The 23,333-nt window shown below is 43.6% G+C and overlaps 2 protein-coding genes across 3 annotated transcripts in view; one reads left to right on the forward strand and one right to left on the reverse strand.

Moving 5' to 3' along the window:
- The window catches only part of LOC115143885 (ATP-dependent RNA helicase DHX8-like), a 36,101-nt gene extending 28,386 nt beyond the window's left edge, over positions 1–7,715 (forward strand). For both annotated transcript variants that reach the window (XM_029684325.2, XM_029684326.2), the window contains exons 19-23: positions 1,282–1,419; positions 1,677–1,805; positions 4,100–4,296; positions 6,511–6,690; positions 6,958–7,715. In XM_029684325.2, the coding sequence (XP_029540185.1) occupies positions 1,282–1,419; positions 1,677–1,805; positions 4,100–4,296; positions 6,511–6,690; positions 6,958–7,177 (864 nt within the window). In that variant the 3' untranslated portion in view covers positions 7,178–7,715. The remainder of the gene's footprint in view (positions 1–1,281; positions 1,420–1,676; positions 1,806–4,099; positions 4,297–6,510; positions 6,691–6,957) is intronic.
- Positions 7,716–9,179: 1,464 nt separating this feature from the next.
- LOC115143883 (ETS translocation variant 4-like) overlaps positions 9,180–23,333 on the reverse strand; it is a 41,347-nt gene continuing 27,193 nt past the window's right edge. The window contains 7 exon segments of the mRNA XM_029684320.2: positions 9,180–9,966; positions 10,222–10,323; positions 14,874–15,046; positions 18,052–18,099; positions 18,963–19,031; positions 21,348–21,407; positions 21,410–21,744. Coding sequence (XP_029540180.2) covers positions 9,739–9,966; positions 10,222–10,323; positions 14,874–15,046; positions 18,052–18,099; positions 18,963–19,031; positions 21,348–21,407; positions 21,410–21,744 — 1,015 coding nt within the window. The 3' untranslated portion in view covers positions 9,180–9,738.

The raw sequence follows: 23,333 nt of genomic DNA on the forward strand, positions 1-23,333 counted from the left end.
TGGGGCGACGCACAATTGGCCTAGCGTCGTCCGGGTTAGGGAGGGCTTGGCCGGTAGGGATGTCCTTGTCTCATCTAAACCAAGGTTGCCAGGTGTACGGTGTTTCCTCCGACACATTGGTGCGGCTGGCTTCCGGGTTGGATGCGGCTTGGTTGGGTTGTGTATCGGAGGACGCATGACTTTCAACCTTCGTCTCTCCCGAGCCCATGTGGGAGTTGTAGCGATGAGACAAGATAGTAGCTACTAATACAATTGGATACCATGAAATTGGGAAGAAAAAGGGGTCAAATTTAAAATATATATATTTTTTAAAGTGCAGCCAGAATAACCGCAAGTAGCTGCATTTGCATTTGTTCAAGCGGTTTTCTAGTGACATTTATTTAGATACAATGAGCTAATGAGGTGCAATTTTGCCTGGCATAGAAAATGTGCGCACTCATCAAGACACTGTTGTTCAGAGGAGCTAGCCAACAACACAACTAACAGAATCTCTTCAAACCGAAGCTGGACTGCAAACTAGCTGCACTTCGTTTGACCTTTTTTGTTTTGACATTTCTTCTGGCCGAGAAACGCCGTCTGCCTGTCCCGTCCCGACACGTTCATTTCTACGGGACAGCTGGAGATCGAATTTGAATATTGAAACAGTGTTACAAATGTCAGAGAGACAGACACCAAGGTTTATACAAATCTCTGCTGTTGAAAACTAAATGTTAGTCTAAAAGAAATTTGAGAATGTCTAGATGCTTTTTATAGTGGAGATCAAGTTTATAAATTGCCTGGCTGGGCTGATAAGACAGTGGATTATGCAGTCAGATGGAACAGAGTAAATAGGCATTTTAACATCATAGATTTAGCCAGTGGTAATTTGTGGAATAGACATCAGCTGGAATGCCGTTTTAACCAATCAGCATTCAGGATTAGAACCACCCGTTGTGTGTGTGCATGTTCAGTTGAAGCAAAATACATTTAAACTCAGTTTTTGACAATTCCTGACATTTAATCCTAGTTAAAATTCCCTGTCTTCGGTCAGTTAGGATTACCACTTTATTTTAAGAACGTGAAATGTCAGAATAATAGTAGAGAGAATTATTAATTTATTTCGTCACATTCCCAGTGGGTCAGTAGTTTACATACACTCAATTAGTATTTGGTAGCATTGACTTTAAATTGTTCAACTTGGGTCAAACGTTTCGGGTAGCCTTCCACAAGCTTCCCACGTTGTGTGTGTGTATATAAATACAATACTCTGTTCTTCCAATGCCAACCCTTTACTTCCTTCAGGCCATGGGCATCAATGACCTGCTATCGTTTGATTTCATGGACGCTCCACCCATGGAGACCATGATCACAGCCATGGAGCAGCTCTACACTTTAGGGGCTCTGGATGATGAGGGGTTGCTCACTCGCCTTGGACGCAGGGTAAGATGGAGTATTGAACAACAAGCGATCTATTCAATGTATTGAAGATGAAAATCAGGCAAGCAATTATATTTGAATTGATGCAGTAGTTAATATGAAAAATTGAAAAACATGTTTTACAATTTGGAAGTTCATGGTCATTGAATTGTCTGAGTTAAAATTGACTTGACCCCAACCACAATATTGTTGTAATGAATGTGGTTAAATGTTATACACTCTTCCCCGTTCATCTCCCTCTGTCTCTATGTTTGTATCAGATGGCAGAGTTCCCTCTGGAGCCCATGCTGTGTAAGATGCTGATCATGTCCGTCCACCTGGGCTGCAGTGAGGAGATGCTCACCATCGTCTCCATGCTGTCTGTGCAGAACGTCTTCTACAGGCCCAAGGTACGGCAAATCACCGGTCCATAAATACTGTGTAACCAGGCCACTGTGTTAACTGAAATATTACATAAAAACCACGCGCGGATAAAATAAATAAGCTTCTGCAGCTCGACAATGATGGTGGCTATTCAAATTGGAATACATTTTCTACTATGTCTGCAAATACTGTTTTGTAATTAAACATTGACGCCAAAATCATTTTCAATGTTAGCTTTCAAGCTAGGCAGCTAACAAATTACCTGTAAGTGTTGAATGTTACATTACTTAATTAGATACATGTCTGTCTCAGATTGGTTTCAAATGTGCACATCTCAGCTTTGTTATACAGCACACGTATTAGCTAATAGCTACCGATGCTAGTCCGCTAGCTAGCAGAAGCCAAGCTAGCATCAAAGTAAAATGTTATTCAAGTCAATCCCGAGTGGCGCAGCTGTCTAAGGCACTATCTCGTTGCAACAGGCGTCACTACAGTCCCTGGTTAGAATCCAGGCTGTATAACATCCGGCCCGTATTTGGAGTCTCATAGGGCGGCGCACAATTGGCCCAGCGTTGTCCGGGTTTGCCTGGGGTAGGCCGTCATTGTAAATAAGAATTTGTTCTTGACTGACTTGCCGAGTTAAGTAAAGGTTAAATAAAATGTGTATTTGTCACATGCTTCGTAAACAACAGGTGAAATGCTTACGGGGTCCTTTTCCAACAATGCAGAGATAAAGGTACTATATACAGTTGAAGTCAGAAGTTTACATACACCTTAACCAAATACATTTAAACTCCGTTTTCACAATTCCTGACATTTAATTCTAGTAACAATTCCCTGTCTTAGGTCAGTTAGGATCACAAGAATGTGAAATGTCAGAATAATAGTAGAGTGATTTATTTCATTGCGTTCCCAGTGGGGCAGAAGTTTACATACACTCAATTAGTATTTGATAGCATTGCCTTTAAATTGTTTAACTTGGGTCAAACGTTTCGGGTAGCCTTCCACAAGCTTCCCACAATAAGTTGGGTGAATTTTGACCCATTCCTCCTGACAGAGCTGATGTAACTGAGTCAGGTTTGTAGGCCTCCTTGCTCGAACACACTTTTTCAGTTCTGCCCACCAATTTTCTATAGGATTGAGGTCAGGGCTTTGTGATGGCCACTCCAGTACCTAGACTTTGTTGGAACTATGCCTGAGGTCATTGTCCGTTTACAAGACCCATTTGCGACCAAGCTTTAACTTCCTGACTGATGTCTTGAGATGTTGCACCTGAAACACCGTGCACCTGGCAACCTTGGTTAGCGCGCACTGCTCCCGGCCCGCCACCGGAGTCGCTGGTTCGCGATGAGACAAGGATATCCCAAGCCCTCCCTAACCCGGACGACGCTAGGCCAATTGTGCATCGCACCACGGCCCTCCCAGTCGAGGCCGGTTACGACAGAGCCTGGGCGCGAACCCAGAGTCTCTGGTGGCACAGCTGGCGCTGCAGTACAGCGCCCTTAAAGTTTGGGGTCACTTAGGAATGTCCTTGTTTTTGAAATATTTTTTTAAAATATCCATTAAAATAACATAAAATTGATCAGAAATAAAGTGTAGACATTGTTAATGTTGTAAATGACTATTGTAGCTGGAAATGGCTGATTTATGGAATATCTACAGAAGCCCTTTATCAGCAATCATCACTCCTGTGTTCCAATGGCACGTTGTGTTAGCTAATCCAGGTTTATAATTTTAAAAGGCTAATTTATTATTAGAAAACCCTTTTGCAATTATGTTAGCACAGCTGAAAACTGTTGTTCTGATTAAGAAGCAATAAAACTGGCCTTCTTTAGACTAGTTGAGTATCTGGAGCATCAGCATTTGTGGGTTCGATTACAGACTCAAAATGGCCAGAAACAAAGAACTTTCTTCTGAAACTCGCCAATCAATTCTTGTTCTGAGAAATGAAGGCTATTCCATGCGAGAAATTGCCAAGAAACTGAAGATCTCGTACAACGCTGTGTACTACTACCTTCACAGAACAGAGCAAACTGGAGCTAACAAGAATAGAAAGTGGGAGGCCATTGTGCGCATGCACCCTCTGTAGGATTAGAATACCCTTGGGCAGGGGGTGGTTTATGGGTTTACAACAAGAATCAACTGCTGTCACAGCTGTCACATTTGTTGATGGTGGTGAATTATGGTTGACTGACTTTCCTAACTTGTCATATGTTGCTTGAAATCTCCAACCATAATGAGACAGTTGTAGCCTAATGTGATTTAATGTTGATCAGTTGGTGGCCAGTCCTTATAGTAATTTTATTCTCTGGTGCCCCAGGACAAGCAGCAGATGGCTGACCAGAAGAAGGCTAAGTTTCACCAGGCCGAGGGAGACCACCTTACTCTGCTGGCTGTCTATAACTCCTGGAAGAACAACAAGTTCTCCAACCCCTGGTGCTTCGAGAACTTCATCCAGGCCCGTTCCTTGCGCAGAGCCCAGGATATCCGCAAACAGATGCTGGGTATCATGGACAGGTAGGACACTCATCATAATCATATGTAATTAATTCTATATCCGGCAAAGTTCTCAAATGGTAGCTTTACTTGTGAGTCATATTAATCCTGTGACTCAAAGAAGCAATCTCTAGGGCCTAAATTTAACCTTATCTACAGTGCATTCGGAAAGTATTCAGACCCCTTGACCTTTTCCACCTTTTGTTATGTTACAGCCTTATTCTGAAATGTATTCCATTTGTTTGTTTGTTTCGTCAATCTACACACAATACCCCATAATGACAAAGTAAAAACAGGTTTTTAGAATGTTTAGCAGATTTATTAAAAATAAAGACCTGAAATATCACATTTACATAACTATTTAGAGCCTTTACTCGGTACTTTGTTGATGCACCTTTGGCAGCAATTACAGCCTTGAGTCTTCTTGGGTATGACGCTACAAGCTTGGCACACCTGTATTTGGGGAGTTTTTCCCATTGTTCTCTGCAGATACTCTCAAGCTCTGTCAGGTTGGATGTGGAGCGTCGCTTTACACATATTTTCAGGTCTCTCCAGATATGTTCGATCGGGTTCAAGTCTTGGCTCTTGCTGGGCCACTCAAGGACATTCCAAAACTTGTCCCAAAGCCACTCTTTCATTGTCTTGGCTGTGTGCTTAGGGTCGTTGTCGTGTTGGAAGGTAAACCTTCGCCCCCGTCTGAGGTCCTGAGTGCGCTGGTGCAGGTTTTCATCCAGGATCTCTCTCTGTACTTTACTCCGTTCATCTTTCCCTCGATCCGGATTAGTTTCCCTGCCACTGAAAACATTCCCACAGCATTATGCTGCCACCACCATGCTTCACCGTAGGGATGATGCCAGGTTTCCTCCAGATGTGACGCTTGGCATTCATCAGACCAGAGAATCTTGTTTCTCATGGTCTGAGAGTCCTTTAGGAACTTGTTGGCCAACTCCAAGCAGGCTTTCATGTGCCTTTTTACCGAGGGGTGGTTTCCATCCACTCTACCATAAAGGCCTGATTGGTGGAGTGCTGCAGAGATGGGAGAACCTTCCAGAAGGACAGCCATCTCCACAGAGGAACTCTGGAGCTTTGTCAGAGTGACCATCGGGTTCTTCGTGGTTCCAAACTACTTGATTTTTAAGAATGATGGAGGCCACTGTTCTTGGGGACCTTCAATGCTGCAGAAATTATTTGGTACGCTTCCCCAGATCTGTTCCTCAACACAATCCTGTCTCGGAGCTCTACGGACAATTCCTTTCAACTCATAGCTTGGTTTTTGCTCTGACATGCACTGTCAAACGTGGGACCTTGTATAGACAAGTGTGTGCCTTTCCAAATGTCCAGTCAATTGAATTTTGCCACAGGTGGACTCCAAGTTGTAGAAACAACAACAAAGGTATTTCTCTCTTTTTTTATTTTTCAAACTTTTTCAAAAAATGATAAAAATCTGTTTTTGCTTTGTCATTATGGGGTATTGTGTGTAGATTGATGAGGAAAATAATCATTGTATTACGTACAAAAATATAAATGCAACATGCGACAACTTCAACATTTCTACTCATTTACATCAGTCAATTTAAATAAATTCATTATGCCCTAATCTATGGATTGTACAGGGGTGCAGCCATGAGTGGGCGTGGGAAGGCCCACCCACTGGGGAGCCAGGCTCAGCCAATCAGAATGAGTTTCCCCCCACAAAAGTGCTTTTATTACAGCCAGAAATACTCCTCAGTTTCATCAGCTGTCCGGGTGGCTGGTCTCTGATGATCCCGCAGGTAAAGATGTTTGATGTGGAGGTCCTGGGCTGAAGTGGTTATACGTGGGCTGTGGTTGTGAGGCCAGTTGGATGTACTACACTCCCTCAAAACTTGAGAAATCTGTGCCATTGTGTTTTTGTGACAAAACTGTACATTTTAGTGGCCTTTTTATTGTGCGCGTGTGTAATCATCATGCTGTTTAATCACAGCTGTCAGGTGGATGGATTATCTTGGCAAAGGATAAATGCTCTCTAACAGTGATCTAAACAAATATGTGCACAAAATTTGAGAGAAATTAGCCATTTGTGCGTATGGAACATTTCTAGGATCTTTTATTTCAGCTCATGAAAAATGGGACCAACACTTTTAGCATTTATATTTTTGTTCGGTTTACTTCATAGAAAATCTACAGGCCTTACTGTATCAATATGTCAGACATAGGACGCCAATAATTCACCTTTACTTTGACCTGTTTTATCAGGCATAAACTGGACATGGTGTCTTGTGGCAAGGCCACAGTGCGCATACAGAAGGCCATCTGCAGTGGTTTCTTCCGGAACGCAGCCAAAAAGGATCCCCAGGAGGGCTACCGTACCCTCATTGACCAGCAGGTGGTGTACATCCACCCCTCCAGTTCCCTGTTCAACCGCCAGCCTGAGTGGTGAGTCTATACCCGTGGGGGTTATAGGCATAGTCTCAAGTTTACATTGACATTCGTCAATTGTTACTCTTAAAAGTTTTTGACATCCTTGCCTCTATGTAGTAGAGTCATTGTATAGATCAAACATTTTTGGAAAGTAAAGAGTACTGTATAAGTTTATAGACTGATAGTTTTTAAATATATATGATCAGGCAATAGAAAGAAAGGTTAAAAACGTGCTCTTCTGTACACTAATTTCCCCCACTCCTTTCATCCCCATATCGCCAGGTTAGTGTACCATGAGTTGGTGCTGACCACTAAGGAGTACATGAGGGAGGTGACCACCATTGACCCACGCTGGCTGGTAGAGTTCTCGCCGGCCTTTTTCAAAGTGGCAGATCCCACGCGTCTCAGCAAACAGAAGAAGATGCAGCGCCTCGAGCCCCTCTACAACCGTTACGAAGAGCCCAACGCTTGGAGAATCTCCCGTGCCTTTCGCAGGAAGTAGAGGTGTATCCCTATACCCCTTACACACAGGCTCACACCACAGCAGGAGAGAGAGGGAGACTGTCCTTGACAACTGGTTGAGAAATACCCCCGTCCATTGTTCCTTGCTGTGTTCCTTCCGAGTCATTTGGCTTCATGGTCAATGTCAGTTAACTTACCTCCCATCAGACAGTTAATCATATATTACCAAAACGTTTTTTTTGTCCAATGTATAAATTATCTCAAAACAGAACATTACGGATTCCCTCAAAGAAAATGACCATTAAGTGATTAGGAAGGAGACTGGACACTTTAAGTGGGCAGTAATCTGATCAGTCAGTGGAAGTCTGTTTGTTTATGAGGACACAATGCTCAGAGTCCATTTAGTCTAGAGGTCTCATGTAATATAGTTTATATCTAGGGAAATGGATCGGACTTTGATTGTGGTCAACAATTACCAGATCTGTGGTTTTATTAAGATGACGGAAATGTAAGCGAACTGAAATGAGTGATATCTAAATGACCATATTTTTCCATATTAAATATTGGATGGTCTCATGTCTGCTGATTTTGTCTTGTTGCTGTTATAATTAAACTGTCTTGGTCCGCCAATGATGGGAAGAGAAAGTATAGTACAGACAAGTTACAGAATTGGCCCTTGCAGAACTACCAGCAAAAGTCAACTGATTTTAATTTATGAATGTTCAGGTGTCCCATTACAGCTGTGTGCAGATACAGTGCATTTGGAAATTATTCAAACCCCTTGACTTTTTCCACATTTCGTTACGTTACAGCCTTATTCTAAAATGGATTAAATCGTTTTTTTCCCTCATCAATCTATGCACAATACCACATAATGACAAAGCAAAAACAGGTTTTTAGAAATGTCTGCACATTTATATAAAACAAAAAGAAACTGAAATAACATTTGCATACGTATTCAGACCCTTTACTCACCACTTTGTTGAAGAACCTTTGGCAGTGATTACAGTCTCGAGTCTTCTTGGGTATGACGCTACAAGCTTGGCACACCTGTATTTGGGGAGTTTATCCCATTCTTCTCTGCAGATCCTCTCAAGCTCTGTCGTTTCTCTTTGCTTATTTGAGCTGTTCTTGGTCTTTTATCAAATAGCCCTATCTTCTGTATACCACCCCTACCTTGTCACAACACAACTGATTGGTTCAAACGCATTAAGAAGGAAAGAAATTCCACAAATTAACGTTTAAGAAGGCACACATGTTTATTAAAATGCATTCCAGGTGAGTACCTCATGAAGCTGGTTGAGAGAATGTCAAGAGTGCAATGCTGTCAAGGCAAAGGATGGCTATTTGATTTGTTTAACACTTTTTAGTTTACCACATGATTCCATATGTTATTTCATTTCATGTCTTTGCTATTATTCTACAATGTAGAAAATAGTAAAAAATAAAGAATAACCCTTGAATGAGTAGGTGTTCTAAAACTTTTGACCAGTAGTGTGTCTTAAAAAAAAAAATGTGAATACATTTGCAAACATGTTTTCGCTTTGTCATTATGGGGCATATTGTGTAGATTAATGAGGAAAACATTTAAGTAATTTTAGATTTAAGGCTGTAATGTAACAAGGGGAAGGGGTCTGAATACTTTACGAATGCACTGTATTAGGAGTGGAACAGTCTGACCTATAAGAACCTTCGTAGTAATCACGTTTCCTAGTTCACATAAGGTGACCACTGATAATGTCAGCATGTGAGGTCGGAAATGCATGTGCTCTTTTGTCAACGACTTTGGGAGAATCTCAATTGCATACTCCTCGCGTACTCCCCTCAAAACCCATTGGATGAGAAAGCCAGAGGAGAGAGGACTCGAGGAGTATGCAATTGAGAGTCTGCCATAGACTGAAGTTAGATTAACTGATTTTCATGCTCATGATCTATACTGTAAATTACTCCATGTGTTGAAATAACACCCATTCTCCCTCTGTGTAGCCATTCCAAATCTGTCACAATGTTATCAGAGAAAGAATATATGTCTTTGCACAGAGTAGTAGTAATATTGTGTCTTTATTAAGCAATCTCTTTAACCACAGTCATGTGTATGGATTAAATAGGCCTCAGAAGTGAGAGGAATGCAGCTGTTAAAAACTCAAAGAAACACCATAGCCTTTTTATATACAAGTGAATGGGGTGGACATGTGCAATAGGTGCCGGGGCCGGGGTAGGCAACTAGATTAGATTCAGACGCGGGACTATTTTTTTTTTCGGAGCGGATGGTCGGGGGTCCCGGAACATAATCATGCGTACGCTGCAAATTGACCACAACTAAGCCCAAAAAAGAGATTGTATTTGAAAAAAACAACTTTCATACCTTGATTACATTGAGACATTATCACCTCTTTTTATTTGTGGGAATACTTGGGAACAAATGTCCTAAATTAAACACATTTTGGGCTGAATTCCAGGTGATGTTAGTCTTAGACAAAAAGAAAACCGAAAAACTTTTGGAGGCCCCGCCCCCCAAAAAAACACTTGTCGGTCGGTTTCGTCCCACGGGCCGCCTGTTGCCAACTCCCGACAGAGAGGGTAGCGGGTGGGGTGGTGGCATTAGTACATGTAACCTTTGGAGTAGGGCTGGGCGCCCATGTTTGGTGGGGCTTGTTCACTGGGGTAGGAGGCCCCCTCGTCCATGTGGGACAGGGGCACAGTGTCCTCCTCGTTGACGTAGCGCTCAAACTCTGCCTTCAGGCTGGGCCGCTGGTTGTCGGGGAAGGCCAGGGAGATGAGAGCCTCGGGCTCGCACACAAACTTGTAAACATAGCGCTCCCCTGCCACCTGCCAATATGAAGGAAAGGAATTCCTTTGTTAGATATGTTCATTAGTCGGTGTCGTTATACTAATGCGAGTGTGTGTAACAAATGTAATCAAATAAATCCGATATACACATTAGCCATTTAATGTAAAACATTGCTTCTAAATGAAATGGAAGAGCCAACCATATGATCGGCAGACCCATCGCTCTGAGACACATTTGATCTACTGAATAAAGCATATTGTACAACTAGGTTTGTAAATGCCTTTAGTTTGTACCTTTTGCATAATGCCCTTCTCGTAGTAATAACGCAGGGAGCGACTGAGCTTGTCATAGTTCATGGCTGGACGGTTCTTCTGCATGCCCCAGAGCCTGGCCACCTGAGGAGAGCGGGAGGGAAGAGAGCAAGAGGTGGTTACATCTGGGACTGTTCAGCTCCAGGCCCTCTGTTCTTCACGGGTGAATGAACACACATTTAAAGGAGTTTTTAGCATCTGCCAAAGGACACTCCGATTATATTATTTTATGGATTGAGGTCAGATGGAGTGAGGACCTGTGTATATATTCATATATTCTATATTTATTTAGCAGGGGTGGCACACCGCGGCTTAATTGTTGCCCCCTCTGCCCAAATTCTTTTGCGGCTATACATGTATTTCTGCGGAGACGCACTTTCAAATGGATAGTCGTTGGCTCAATGACTGGAAGTCTATGGGAACAGCTAACATGTCGTTGCGCAATGGAATAGCTAGCATATAACTGCGCTAACGCTAGTAGTAATCTTAGCCTCCCCGGCCACTACTGAAGAAACAAATCCTAGGGGGAAAGCTGCTGGGGCCAATATGAATGAATTCCAAATCATTTGCCCTGTAGGGAACAACACCATTTTTCTTCCTTCTGCCTGCAAATCTCCAATGCCACCACTAGGGGATCCTCGGTGACCAGTTTTGAGGCTCTTTCTCTCTGAGTTAACTGGCTCATCATATCAAAAGCCCCCACATGTGGATTCACTTCCTTTTTATATAACCCATCACCACTTTAATGCAACCAGAGTCCCACAATGTGCGCAGTGAAATGACCCTGGTGCCAGGTTGTCATAGAGGCAGCATCGTGAAATATTGTCTCAACCTCAAGTTGAACTCCCCACTGACAGCCTGCTAATTCCAATACCTACGAAATGTCTCACATCTCCAAACGAGACCCGAATGGAACCGCGCCGTCTGAGATGTGTGTTGATGACAAACAGCCTGGTCACTATAGGAAGACTTGAGTGTGGATAGAGGACACGTTGAGAAGGCGTAGTCGACTCCTGACTTAGGGGTTTTAGGGAATGCTGATTTCCCTGAGCAGACTACTCTCTCTGATCCTGAGTGGACACTCAACCTTAGCTGCTCATGTAGTATGAATTATTTATGTACAGTAGCCAGATAATGGAAGTATCATTGTATCAGAATGTTTTCTAAATGTCTTGTAAATTCAGTTATCTGTTTGAGTAAACTTCAGCTCAACTTCAAAAGCATCTCTCAACCAGTCCATTTACTTATAGGTGATGTGTAGTGAATATGAGGTGATGGAGCTCATCTTCCATTTTGTGTGTGTATCTCCTGTTATTACGTGTGGTAAATAATGCATGGAGGTTAATGGGCAACTGGCAGTTTAGATCAGTGCACTGCCCCAGAGATGGTTTAGAAGAGTGGAGGGGGGAGCAATATCAAACATTGAAACCTTTTTCTAGAGAAAGCTCAATCAGCGTTAAAGGGGCAATCAGTGCTTGAAACCATAAAGTGTACTCCTCTCCCCTGTTTCGGTAAAAAGCTGGGGTTGGAGAAATCCAACCACTCTCAAATTCATCGACAGAGCTATGGACTTACCGTCCATGATATCAAAATGATAGTGTTAGCCATGTTTTGAGGCTATAGACCCACATTAAAAAATACTACAGTTTACTATAGAATTATGGAGTAAACTGTAGAATACTATACTAAACACTAGTATACCTATAACATGTGTAGTACTTACTAGAGAATGTATTAGTATATTGTAGAATACTATAGTAAATATACAGTATACTACTTACCACAAAAACACTACCGTAATGTTTGCAGAAACACTACAGTAAATCCTAAAGAAACGTCTGCAAAAACACTACAGTATTTAATTTGCATATACCCTGCCCATTCCCCTCCCCATATCCAAATTTGTGCCACCTCCTAAGTGAGAAACCTAAAAGCCAATTATAGACCATATATTATGTTCCCTACAGGTTATCAAAAGAGCAGGAGCTCTGAACTGTCCGTTTAGACCTAAGTTCTACCCAGCTTCAGATTGGGAAAATTTGCTCTTTCAAGTATTTTGTCCAGTAGGGTTTCTTCGCTATGTCGAAGATAATAAAACAAAAACACTATAGTAAATACTACAGTAATGTCAGCAAAAACTCTACAAGTACTACAGTCCATACTACAGTATACTATAATACACTATAGTATATACAGTGCCTTCAGAAAGTATTCATACCCCTTGACTTATTCCACATTTTCGGTGTTACAGCCTGAATTCCCCCCAAAATGTGTCACCCATCTACACACCTTACCCCATAATGACAGAGAACATGTTTTTATACATTTTTGCTCATTTATTAAAAATGAAATACAGAAATATAAATATTCATACCCATTTGCTCTAATGCTCATAATTCCTTTGATCATCCTTGAGATGTCACTACAACTTGATTGGAGTTCACCTGAGGCCAATTAAATTGTGAAATGATCTAGAAAGAAACACACCTGTCTCTATATGAGGTCCCATAGTTGACAGTGCATGTCAGAGCATAACTTATACCATGAAGTCCAAGGAACTCTCTGTAGATCTCCGAGAGAGAATTGTGAGGAGGCACACTGTATATCCTTGGTCCTTCGTACAAAATGAATTGGCTGAGATGGGAGAACTTGCCAGAAGGAAAACGGTCTCTAAAGCACTTCACCAATCTGGACTTGATGGGAGAGTGGACAGATGGATGCCACTCCTGCGAAAAAGGTACATGAGCACGCCTGGAGTTTGCAAAAAGGCACGTGAAAGACAGAGCATAAGCTAAAAGATTCTGTGGTCTGAATGCAAAGCGCCCAACTAACACCATCCATACCGTGAAGCATGGTGGTTGCAGCATCATGGTATCCCATTTTCGACTGCAAGGACTGGGAGACTGGTAAGGATAGAGGGAACAATGAATGGAGCCAAATACAGGTCAACCCTGGATGAGAACCTGCTTCAGAGTGCAAATGACCTTAGACTGGGGCAAAGATTTACTTTCCAACAGGACAATGACCCCATGCATACATCCAGCCAATCTGGAATGGTTTCAGGACAAGAATGTGAAAGTCCTATAGTGGCCCAGACTTGAATCACATTGACAATCTGTGGAAAGACTTGAAGATTGCTGTTCACCACCGCTCCCCATCTAATGTAACAGAGCTTGAGATGTGCTAATGTGCTAACATTTCTAAAAACATGTTTTCACTTTGTCATTATGGGGTATTGTGTATAGATGGGTGAGATTTTTTTACATCCATTTTGAATTCAGGCTGTAACAAAACTGTGGAATAAGTCAAGTGATATGAATACCTTCGGAAGGCTCTGTACTACAGTTTTTTTCTTACTACAGTATTTATACTGAACAGAAATATAAATGCAACATTGTTGGTCCCATGTTTCTTGATCTGAAATAAAAGATCCCAGAATTTTTCATATGCTCAAAAAGCTAATTTCTCTCAAATTTTGTGCACGCATTTCTTTACGTGTCTGTTAGTGAGCATTTCTCCTTTGCCAAGACAATCCATCTACCTGACAGGTGTGGCATATCAAGAAGCTGATTAAACAGCTTAATCATTACACAGGTGAACCTTGTGCTGGGGACACCAAAAGGAATGTAATGTTCATTTCTCTACCATAAGCCGTTTTAGAGAATTTGGCAGTATGTCCAACTGGCCTCACAACTGCAGACCCACATGTAACCAAGCCATCCCTGGACCTCCACATCCGGCTTCTTCACCTGCGAGATTGTCTGAGACTAGCCACCCGGACAGCTGATGAAACTGAGGAGTATTTCTGTCTGTAATAACTCATTCTGGGGAATAACTCATTCTGATTGGCTGGGCCTGGCTCCCAAGTGAGTGGGCCTATGTCTTCCCAGGCCCACCCATGGCTGCACCCCTGCCCAGTCATGTGAAATCCATAGTTTAGGGCCTAATTTGTTTATTTCAATTGACTGATTTCTTTATGAACTGTAACTCAGTAAAACAATTGAAGCTGTTGCATGTTGTGTGTATTTTTATGTTCTGTAAAGACACTACAGTGAATACTATAGTATTTAAACATAGTATACGTCTTTTTTCATGTGGGTAGTGTTTAATTTTTTTTTTTTTTTTTTACAATTACTTTGTTTACAAACATTGGAGTAAAACGAGCTTGTATTTTGGGTTCTGATGTGGTACGACAGTTGAACTAAGTTCATGAGGCGTTTCTAAGTTAAATGATTCAAGACTCAATGGGTCCATAATCATTCATTTATAAGCCCAGAAAGGAATGTAGCAACTGCAGATTGTCCCTTTACATACCTCTTACGTCTGACCCTGCAACACATAGCAGAGGGAACTACTTCTGATGGTCAAGCCTATAACGTTTCTTAACAAAGAGAAAAGATCCCAAATTGGGAGATGCCATTACAAGGCACACTCCGCATGAAATACCTCTTATGTCTGTCTCTGACCTCCCAAACAAGCAAACTTAGCCTTGTTCTAACAGTTAAGCCTACTTCTAACAATTCTTTCCAAAGAGGACGTGATACAGTTTGTTTTACAGTAGATATAGTTCCGCTACAGATGTCATTACTGTCGTTCTAGTTACTTTAGATCTCAACTTGTAGGTTGGGCCTTACCTCCTCAGGCTCGATGAGTTTGAACTCCATGCCGCGGCCGGTCCAGGCGATGAAGTGGGCATTTCCCGGGTCATCCAGCAGGGCCACCAGGAACTGCCAGAGCTGCAGGGATCCCCGGCGCTGGTAGGGGGCCCCATCACGGAACACACTACCCGCCTCCTGCTTCACCTCACCTGGAGAGCAATAGGGACACCGGAGGTTGGACTAGGCTGTAGGCTCAGGCTGGTTTAAGGAAATAGGCAGCTACCATTGACATAAGACCGCTACTAACAAGCATGGTAATGTGGGCAAAGCTTGTTTACCATTACTAATAGGATATGGATAAGACTGTCATTTTGGGTTGAGTCCAATCAATGGCTGTCTTGACATGCTTAAGACACTGTAGTAACTGCAACCATGTGAGGGAGAGTTGATTATCTTGATGGTCAGGGTGATGGTGCATTTCCACTGAGGATTTACCCCAGTGTTTTACCCAAAATGATCCTATTTTTGGGGGGTTTCCATCTATGCGGGCCGGTACCCGTGTCTCACTGGGTCACAGATCCGGCGGATCTGCTTTAACTTCAAGGGAAGAGGCCCTGGGTACTTTTCAGCTTTCATTTACATAGCAGCGGCTAACTGTGAACTTTATTTAACACCTTCTCACAAAGCAACAGTCTTGAATGATGCGGAGGTTGTTGCTTCTGCTCGCCACAAGTCTTTAGTTTGCCACCAATGCTCCTTATAGGACACATCACTGCACTCTATACACCTCTGTGAACTGGTCATCTCTGTATACCCGTTGCAAGACCCACTGGTTGATGCTTATTTATAAAACCCTCTTAGGCCTCACTCCCCTCTATCTGAGATATCTACTGCAGCCCTCATCCTCCACATACAGTGGGGCAAAAAAGTATTTAGTCAGCCACCAATTGTGCAAGTTCTCCCACTTAAAAAGATGAGAGAGGCCTGTAATTTTCATCATAGGTACATACAAATCATATTTGTATGATTTTTTTATGAATTTATTTGCAAATTATGGTGGAAAATAAGTATTTGGTCATTAACAAAAGTTTTTCTCAATACTTTGTTATATACCCTTTGTTGGCAATGACAGAGGTCAAACGTTTTCTGTAAGTCTTCACAAGGTTTTCACAAACTGTTGCTGGTATTTTGGCCAATTCCTCCATGCAGATCTCCTCTAGAGCAGTGATGTTTTGGGGCTGTTGCTGGGCAACACGGAATTTCAACTCCCTCCAAAGATTTTCTATGGGGTTGAGATCTGGAGACTGGCTAGGCCACTCCAGGACCTTGAAATGCTTCTTATGAAGCCACTCCTTCGTTGCCCGGGCGGTGTGTTTGGGATCATTGTCATGCTGAAAGACCCAGCCACGTTTCATCTTCAATGCCCTTGCTGATGGTAGGCTTTGTTACTTTGGTCCCAGCTCTCTGCAGGTCATTCACTAGGTCCCCCCGTGTGGTTCTGGGATTTTTGCTCACCATTCTTGTGATCATTTTGACCCCACAGGGTGAGATCTTGCGTGGAGCCCCAGATCGAGGGAGATTATCAGTGGTCTTGTATGTCTTCCATTTCCTAATAATTGCTCTCACAGTTGATTTCTTCAAACCAAGCTGCTTACCTATTGCAGATTCAGTCTTCCCAGCCTGGTGCAGGTCTACAATTTTGTTTCTGGTGTCCTTTGACAGCTCTTTGGTCTTGGCCATAGTGGAGTTTGGAGTGTGACTGTTTGAGGTTGTGGACAGGTGTCTTTTATACTGATAACAAGTTCAAACAGGTGCCATTAATACAGGTAACGAGTGGAGGACAGAGGAGCCTCTTAAAGAAGAAGTTACAGGTCTGTGAGAGCCAGAAATCTTGCTTGTTTGTAGGTGACCAAATACTTATTTCCCACCATAATTTGCAAATAAATTCATTAAAAATCCTACAATGTGATTTTCTGGATTTTCTTCTCTCATTCTGTCTGTCATAGTTGAAGTGTACCTATGATGACAATTACAGGCCCCTCTCATCTTTTTAAGTGGGAGAACTTGCACAATTGGTGGCTGACTAAATACTTTTTTGCCCCACTGTAGAACACCCGTTCTGCCAGTCACATTCGTTAAAGGTCCCCGAAGCACACACTGGGTTGCTCGTCTTCTCAGTTCGCTAGCGACTGGAACGAGCTGCAACCAACACTCAAACTGGACAGTTTTATCTCAATCTCGTCATTCAAAGACTGAATCATGGACACTCTTACTGACAGTTGTGGCTGCTTTGTGTGATGTATTGTTATCTCTACCTTATTGACATCTGTGCTGTTGACTGTGCCCAATAATGTTTGCTGCATGTTTTGTGCTGCTACCACGTTGTGTTGCTACCATGCTGTGTTGTCTTGTGTTGCTGCCTTGCTGTGTTGTTGTCTTAGGTCTCTCTTTATGTAGTGTTGTTTTGTCTTATATTTATATTGTATATATTTTTATTTTTAATTCCAGCCCCCCCCATCCCCGCAGGAGGCCTTTTGGTAGGCCATCATTGTAAATAAGAATGTGTTCTTTACTGACTTGCCTGGTTAAATAAACTAAATAAAAAGTGTCACACTCCTGATGGAAACGCAGTAACACTAGAGGCAACATTAACATAAGACAGTGGTGACCCACTGGTGTGGGGGTAAGTCTAATTGGATAAGCACCGTATGTGTGGGAACTTGGGGCAAGCCGCGTGTAAGTAAATGGTGTGTTTCGCCGGTTCAACCTGTGCAGTAGCCCTCAGGCTCTCCCCTCACGTCAATCACCCCCAGCGCACAATGGGAAACCGACTGTCACCTTGCTCTCCGTGACACAGGAGCCTGGTCCCTACCTCACGCACGGGGAAACAAAACCCGCTAACTCAGCTCCAACCAAGAGCCTGTCACGCAAAAAAAAAAAAAACTCTAAAGCTTATTGTTCAGTCAGCGACACTCTATCTGATACGATTGGCACTTATAGTGTGCTGATACCAAACGGAGAGACACGTGATGTGATTGAATGGATTCTGTTCCTCCCCTATGGAGAACGGACAGTGGACACCCTCAGTGCCACATCACCCATAACCATTATCTGATCTCAGTGACACCTATTGAAGTGGATTGGAGTGTGCAAGTTTTAGGCTCTGTGTCTTGAGCTGACTCCTGGACGGTCGATAGCAGGTTGTAAGGCTCACCTTCGAATTTCTCCGGAACGACGCAGGAGTCGTTTTCAAAGAGATAGCCTGTGAAACAAGACAGGTGTTATAATTAGTTCCTCAAGTTGGCCTGTGTGGCTTTAACTTGTATGCCAAATCTTGAATCACATTGTGGCAAAATGAACGAATATGAAAACGGTGAATTCGCCCATGACACGTGTTGAAGTGGTTGAGAAGAGAACACTCTTTATTGGATGTGCTTATCCACTTCAACACAAAGGAGTAGAGTACTTAGTGAGAAGGGGAGGATTCCTTCATGTAAATATCTCAAAAGGACCCCATCTTCCTTCTTCCTTTTGTTTTCATATTTCATTTGAAGTGTTTAATACTCTGATGATCCTAAGTAATGCAGTCTGTCTTGGGAATGGCTGTTCAAGGGCAGTTCCTGAGTTCTCACTTGTTTAAGAAATGATCCTGGACAATAACTAGAATGGTGTGACAAACAAAGGGAGTGAAGAGGAAGAATACACAGGCTTTTTCCAGTAGAAATGTTTATCCGGAGATCCTTGAGGCAGGAAAAGGGGCCAGAGCCTCTGCCAATGGAAACATAGCGACACCTCCGGTTAGCCAATGGAAATACGGACACTGGGCCGGTTAGCCTATGACCGCAATGCTACAGCCAGTAGCAAGGCCTCATTTAAATAAATAATAAATGGGAGAAGGAGATTCGGTGCATGTAGTATGCCCCTCCCATCTACAGTGCAATAAACCGGGGGCACAGACTTTTGGTAATAAGGCATGAATGTAAAAAAAACACACAAAAAACATGCTGCAGTCATAATGCATTATAACATTAGTCATACGTGTCTATGAAGTATCTATGAAGGGTTTATACGTGCTTCCGAACAAGTCGTAATTCGTATAACCTAGTTACCAGAGTTTTTGCTTACCTTCATTGTTGTGCTGGGGGTTGGGGTACCCCTCGTTGTGGTGGTACATAGAAGGACATCCAGGCACGTCTATAGGATAGAGACACAAGCATACACCTATTGCTCAATGCAGTGTGAACTTTTTCAATGTACAGATGGGTTTTCTTCCTCAGTCTATAAATACCAGGCCAATATCCACAGGGAGAGAGAGAGTATTAATGTGCATATTTTTGGTTTGATCGCCTCTAGCCCTGCAAGGACAAAACCTTCATTTGTCATAATATCACTTGTCCTCGAAAGTATTTTTAAGCCATGAGTAAGCACCTAGTGTGGAGCAGCAGTGTAGTGTAGTACAGTGGTAGAGAATAGTGAGTCTGCGGTGTCGGCACTCTGCCCATCCACCTGGCATTAGTAATATACAGGTCAGTAACTGGACACACCCTGACAACCAGCCACACCGCAAATGGATGAGATCTTTATATGTCTATCAATCCCTAATCAAATCGTTTAATCACATTTCTATTTCCGGAAGTTGTATAAATTGAAAACCTCTCTCATCCGGGGTGGGTGGTGGATGTTTCTCCTTGTTGCTAATGGTTGTGGTCCAGTTGGTGACGACCTGGTCTCATCTCATACACAGTATAGTGTATGTGTGCCTGTGTGAGTGAGTGCATGCGCATGCATCAGTGTGTTTGTTTGTATGAGTGGCTGAAGGGCAAGAGCAGGCAAAAGTGGGTGAAGCTCTAGTCTCCTGCACCTCAGCAGTGTGGTGAGTTTGGTGACTCACTCCTGGGGAATTCAGTTGCAGTGCCGTGGCTCTGATAAGATGTCACTGGGGGAAATCAGACTCTTCATTCCCGGGCCAGCACTCTATCACACTGTAAATAATATCACTGCCAGCCAGTGATGGGGAGATTTGGGGCGATAGCACCAGTGTCAATTGTGTGCTGGCTGGTGTAGCTAGCTTTAGTAGGCACACATTATTTTACGAAACGGAAATGTAAATGTGAAAAAGACTTTATTCGCAAGCCTGAACCACATAACTGCCTAAGGCCTAGTGGCGCACTTATCTATCATTTTGATTTGATTTGGTCATATTAGGACTATGAGGTCCTTGTAATAGAATTTCTGAACAGGCAAAATAGCTGGCCAGCTCTTATTTGTGGCACAACACTCAGGCAGGCCCACCAGCCCCCTCAAACTCCTCCTCCTACCAACAGAGTCCAGTTTATCCACAGACGTCCTTTTTTTTCTATCAGATTCCTTCAAGCACCAAGTTGAGCACTATCCGGCTTCTATCAAAACATAAAAAAGTCAAAAGAATTTCAATCGTCGGTCTTATTGTATTGAGATGTATGCTGGTTTCAGCGCTGGGAGGCTCACGTTGTAGCTGTGTTTGTCCACTGTGCCCATAAGACCCAAGGGAAACACAACAAAGACAGCTCTGCTCCCAGTTGACTGTCACTTATATGCACAACATCCATATGCCGTATGTCCCTTATACACCGTATTGCATTTCCAGCCCTTGTGTTTGCATCCTAGCACTGCTTAAAGGGAACCGCCAGGGCTTTGGGGCTGTGCTGTGGTGGTAGGGCTGGTTCTCAGTTTGTTGTTGCCAAGGCCCATAGCTACCCCCACCCTCTCCTTCCCCCTCCCCTCCACATCCCAGCCAGTGAGAGGTTCGGGTTACTGCGGCCACGCTCATTTTTCCATTATGAGTTCATCTGCCTGCAGAAAGAAAGCCGCTGTTGCAACCCAACACCCCAGAGTGCTCCACTGGGGACTCTAGTCTTTCCAGTGCCCTCCATTTTCTCAATGAAATTCCTCTGCCTTCCTTTCGGTGAGACAAGCGAGCGGCGAGAGGGAGTGGGGAGGAGTGTAGAGGAGGGGAAAAAAAACGAATTACAGACAAGAGTCGAGACCTTTTTTGCAAAGTGTCAGGGAGTTGAAAGGAGGAGTTTGGAGGTAGGGAGGGGGTAGGGAAAAGTCTGTTGTAGATATAGAAGTGTCTGCTTTTGGACATTTTGTTCTAAGGTTAGCCATACACAGGTTGGCTCAAAGGAACTTTTGTAGGACCGAGAGCAAAAGCCACAAAGCAATATGTACATAACATTTCAATGCGTAGGTAATTGGGTTGTATACATCCTACGTCCTACAGAAGGCCTACATGTTCTTTTGAGTGACATAGGATTAGTTTGGGTATGTTTTGCAGTGTTCGGTGTGTTGTGATTTGTCAGGGAGGAATGATGCTCAGTGACTTCCATTAGAGATTAGCTTCTCTCCAAAAAAAAACATTAGCTATTCATTATAGACTATTTATACTAAAGGGATTGCTGCCATTCAAAACATTCTCATACTGTATCTCTGTCATTCTGCTCTCGGGCTCACCATGATTGAATTACTCACCAGGCTCATAGGTGTAGTCAGTTGGCTCCTGCTTCACCATCATGTGGGCAGGGGGAACCTGTGAGGATGGTGGTGGGAGTTTTGGGGTTGGTGAGGTAGGTGCCTTGATCCATGCCCTGGCCCAGGCCCGTGTCCTTGTCCTGCCATGTGGGCTGCCCTCTCATACAGAGGGTCCAGATACTCCTGCTTGAAGCTCTGCTGCAGGTAGGGCAGACAGGGTTCTGAGTGCTGCCGATGGTAGCCACCCCCGCCACCACCACCACCTCCACCCGGTCCTCCACCTCCTCCTCCACCACCACCACCTCCGGCTGGGGCAGCGTGCATTCGCTGGAAGGCCTGCCCTTGGGGGGGGAACCCTTGGGGGCTCATGTCTGCTGAGGGGGCCTGATACCTGGAACTGAGAGAAGGGAAGAGAAGGCAATGAAAAACTATCAGTATCAAATCAAACTTTATTTGTCACACCGTGAAATGCTTACTTACAAGCCCTTAACCAACAATGTAGTTCAAGAAAGAGTTAAGAAAATATTTACCAAATAAGCTAAAGTAAAAAATAATAAAAAACAAACACAATAAAATAACAATAACGAGGCTATATACAGGGGGTACCGGTACTGAGTCAATGTGCGGGGGTACAGGTTAGTCAAAGTAATTTGTACATGTAGGTAGGGGTAAAGTGACTATGCATAGGTAATAAACAGTGAGTAGCAGTAGTGTAAACACAAATGGGTGGGTGTGGGGGTCAATGTAAATAGTCTGGGTGGCTATTTGATTAATTGTTCAGCAGTCTTATGGCTTGGGGGTAGAAGCTGTTAAGGAGCCTTTTGGCGCTCTGGTACCGCTTGCCGTGCTGTAGCAGAGAGAAGAGTCTATGACTTCGGTGACTGGAGTCTTTGGCCATTTTTTGGTCTTTCCTCTGACACTGCCTAGGATATAGGTCCTGGATGGCAGGAAACTTGGCCCCAGTGATGTACTGGGCCGTACACACTACCCTCTGTAGCGCCTTACGGTCAGATGCCGAGCAGTTGCCATACCAGGCGGTGATGCAACCGGTCCGGATGCTCTCGATGGTACAGCTGTAGAACTTTTTGAGGATCTGGGACCCATGCCAAAACTTTTCAGTCTCCTGAGGGGGAAACGCAACCACGAGCTGTGGTGTCGTGCCCTCTTCACGACTGTCTTGGTGTGTTTGGGGCATGAAAGTTCATTGGTGATGTGGACACCAAGGAACTTGAAACTCTCGACTCGCTCCACTACAACCCCGTCGATGTTAATGGGGGCTTGTTCGGCCCACCTTTTCCTGCAGTCCACGATCAGCTCCTTTGTCTTGCTCATATTGAGAGTGGTTGTTGTCCTGGCACCACACTGCCAGGTCTCTGACATCCTCCCTATAGGCTGTCGGTAATCAGGCTACCACTGTTGTGTCATCAGCAAACTTAATGATAGTGTTGGAGTTGTGTTTGGCGACGCAGTCGTGGGTGAACAGGGAGTACAGGAGGGGACTAAGCACACACCCCTGAGGGGCACCAGTGTTGAGGATTAGTGTGGCAGATGTGTTGTTGCCTACCCTTACCACCTGGAGGTGGCCCGTCAGGGAGTCCTGAATCCAGTTGCAGAGGAAGGTGTTTAGTCCCAGGGTCCTTAGCTTAGTGATGAGTTTGTGGGCACTAAGCTAAGGGGTTTGTGTTGAACGCTGAGCTGTAGTCAATGAAAAGCATTCTCACATAGGTGTTCCTTTTTTCCAGGTGGGAAAGGCCAGTGTGGAGTGCGATTGAGATTGCGTCATCTGTGGATCTGTTAGGGAGGTATGCAAATTGGAGTGGGTCTAGTGTATCTGGGATAATGCTGTTGATGTGAGCCATGATGTGAGTGCTTCAGGACGGTAATCATTTAGGCAGGTTACCTTCGCTTCCTTGGGCACAGGGACTATGGTGGTCTGCTTGAAACATGTTGGTATTACAGACTCGGTCAGGGAGAGGTTGAAAATGG

The sequence above is a fragment of the Oncorhynchus nerka genome, linkage group LG16 (assembly GCF_034236695.1).
Source record: "Oncorhynchus nerka isolate Pitt River linkage group LG16, Oner_Uvic_2.0, whole genome shotgun sequence".
In the NCBI taxonomy this organism is placed as follows: domain Eukaryota; kingdom Metazoa; phylum Chordata; class Actinopteri; order Salmoniformes; family Salmonidae; genus Oncorhynchus; species Oncorhynchus nerka.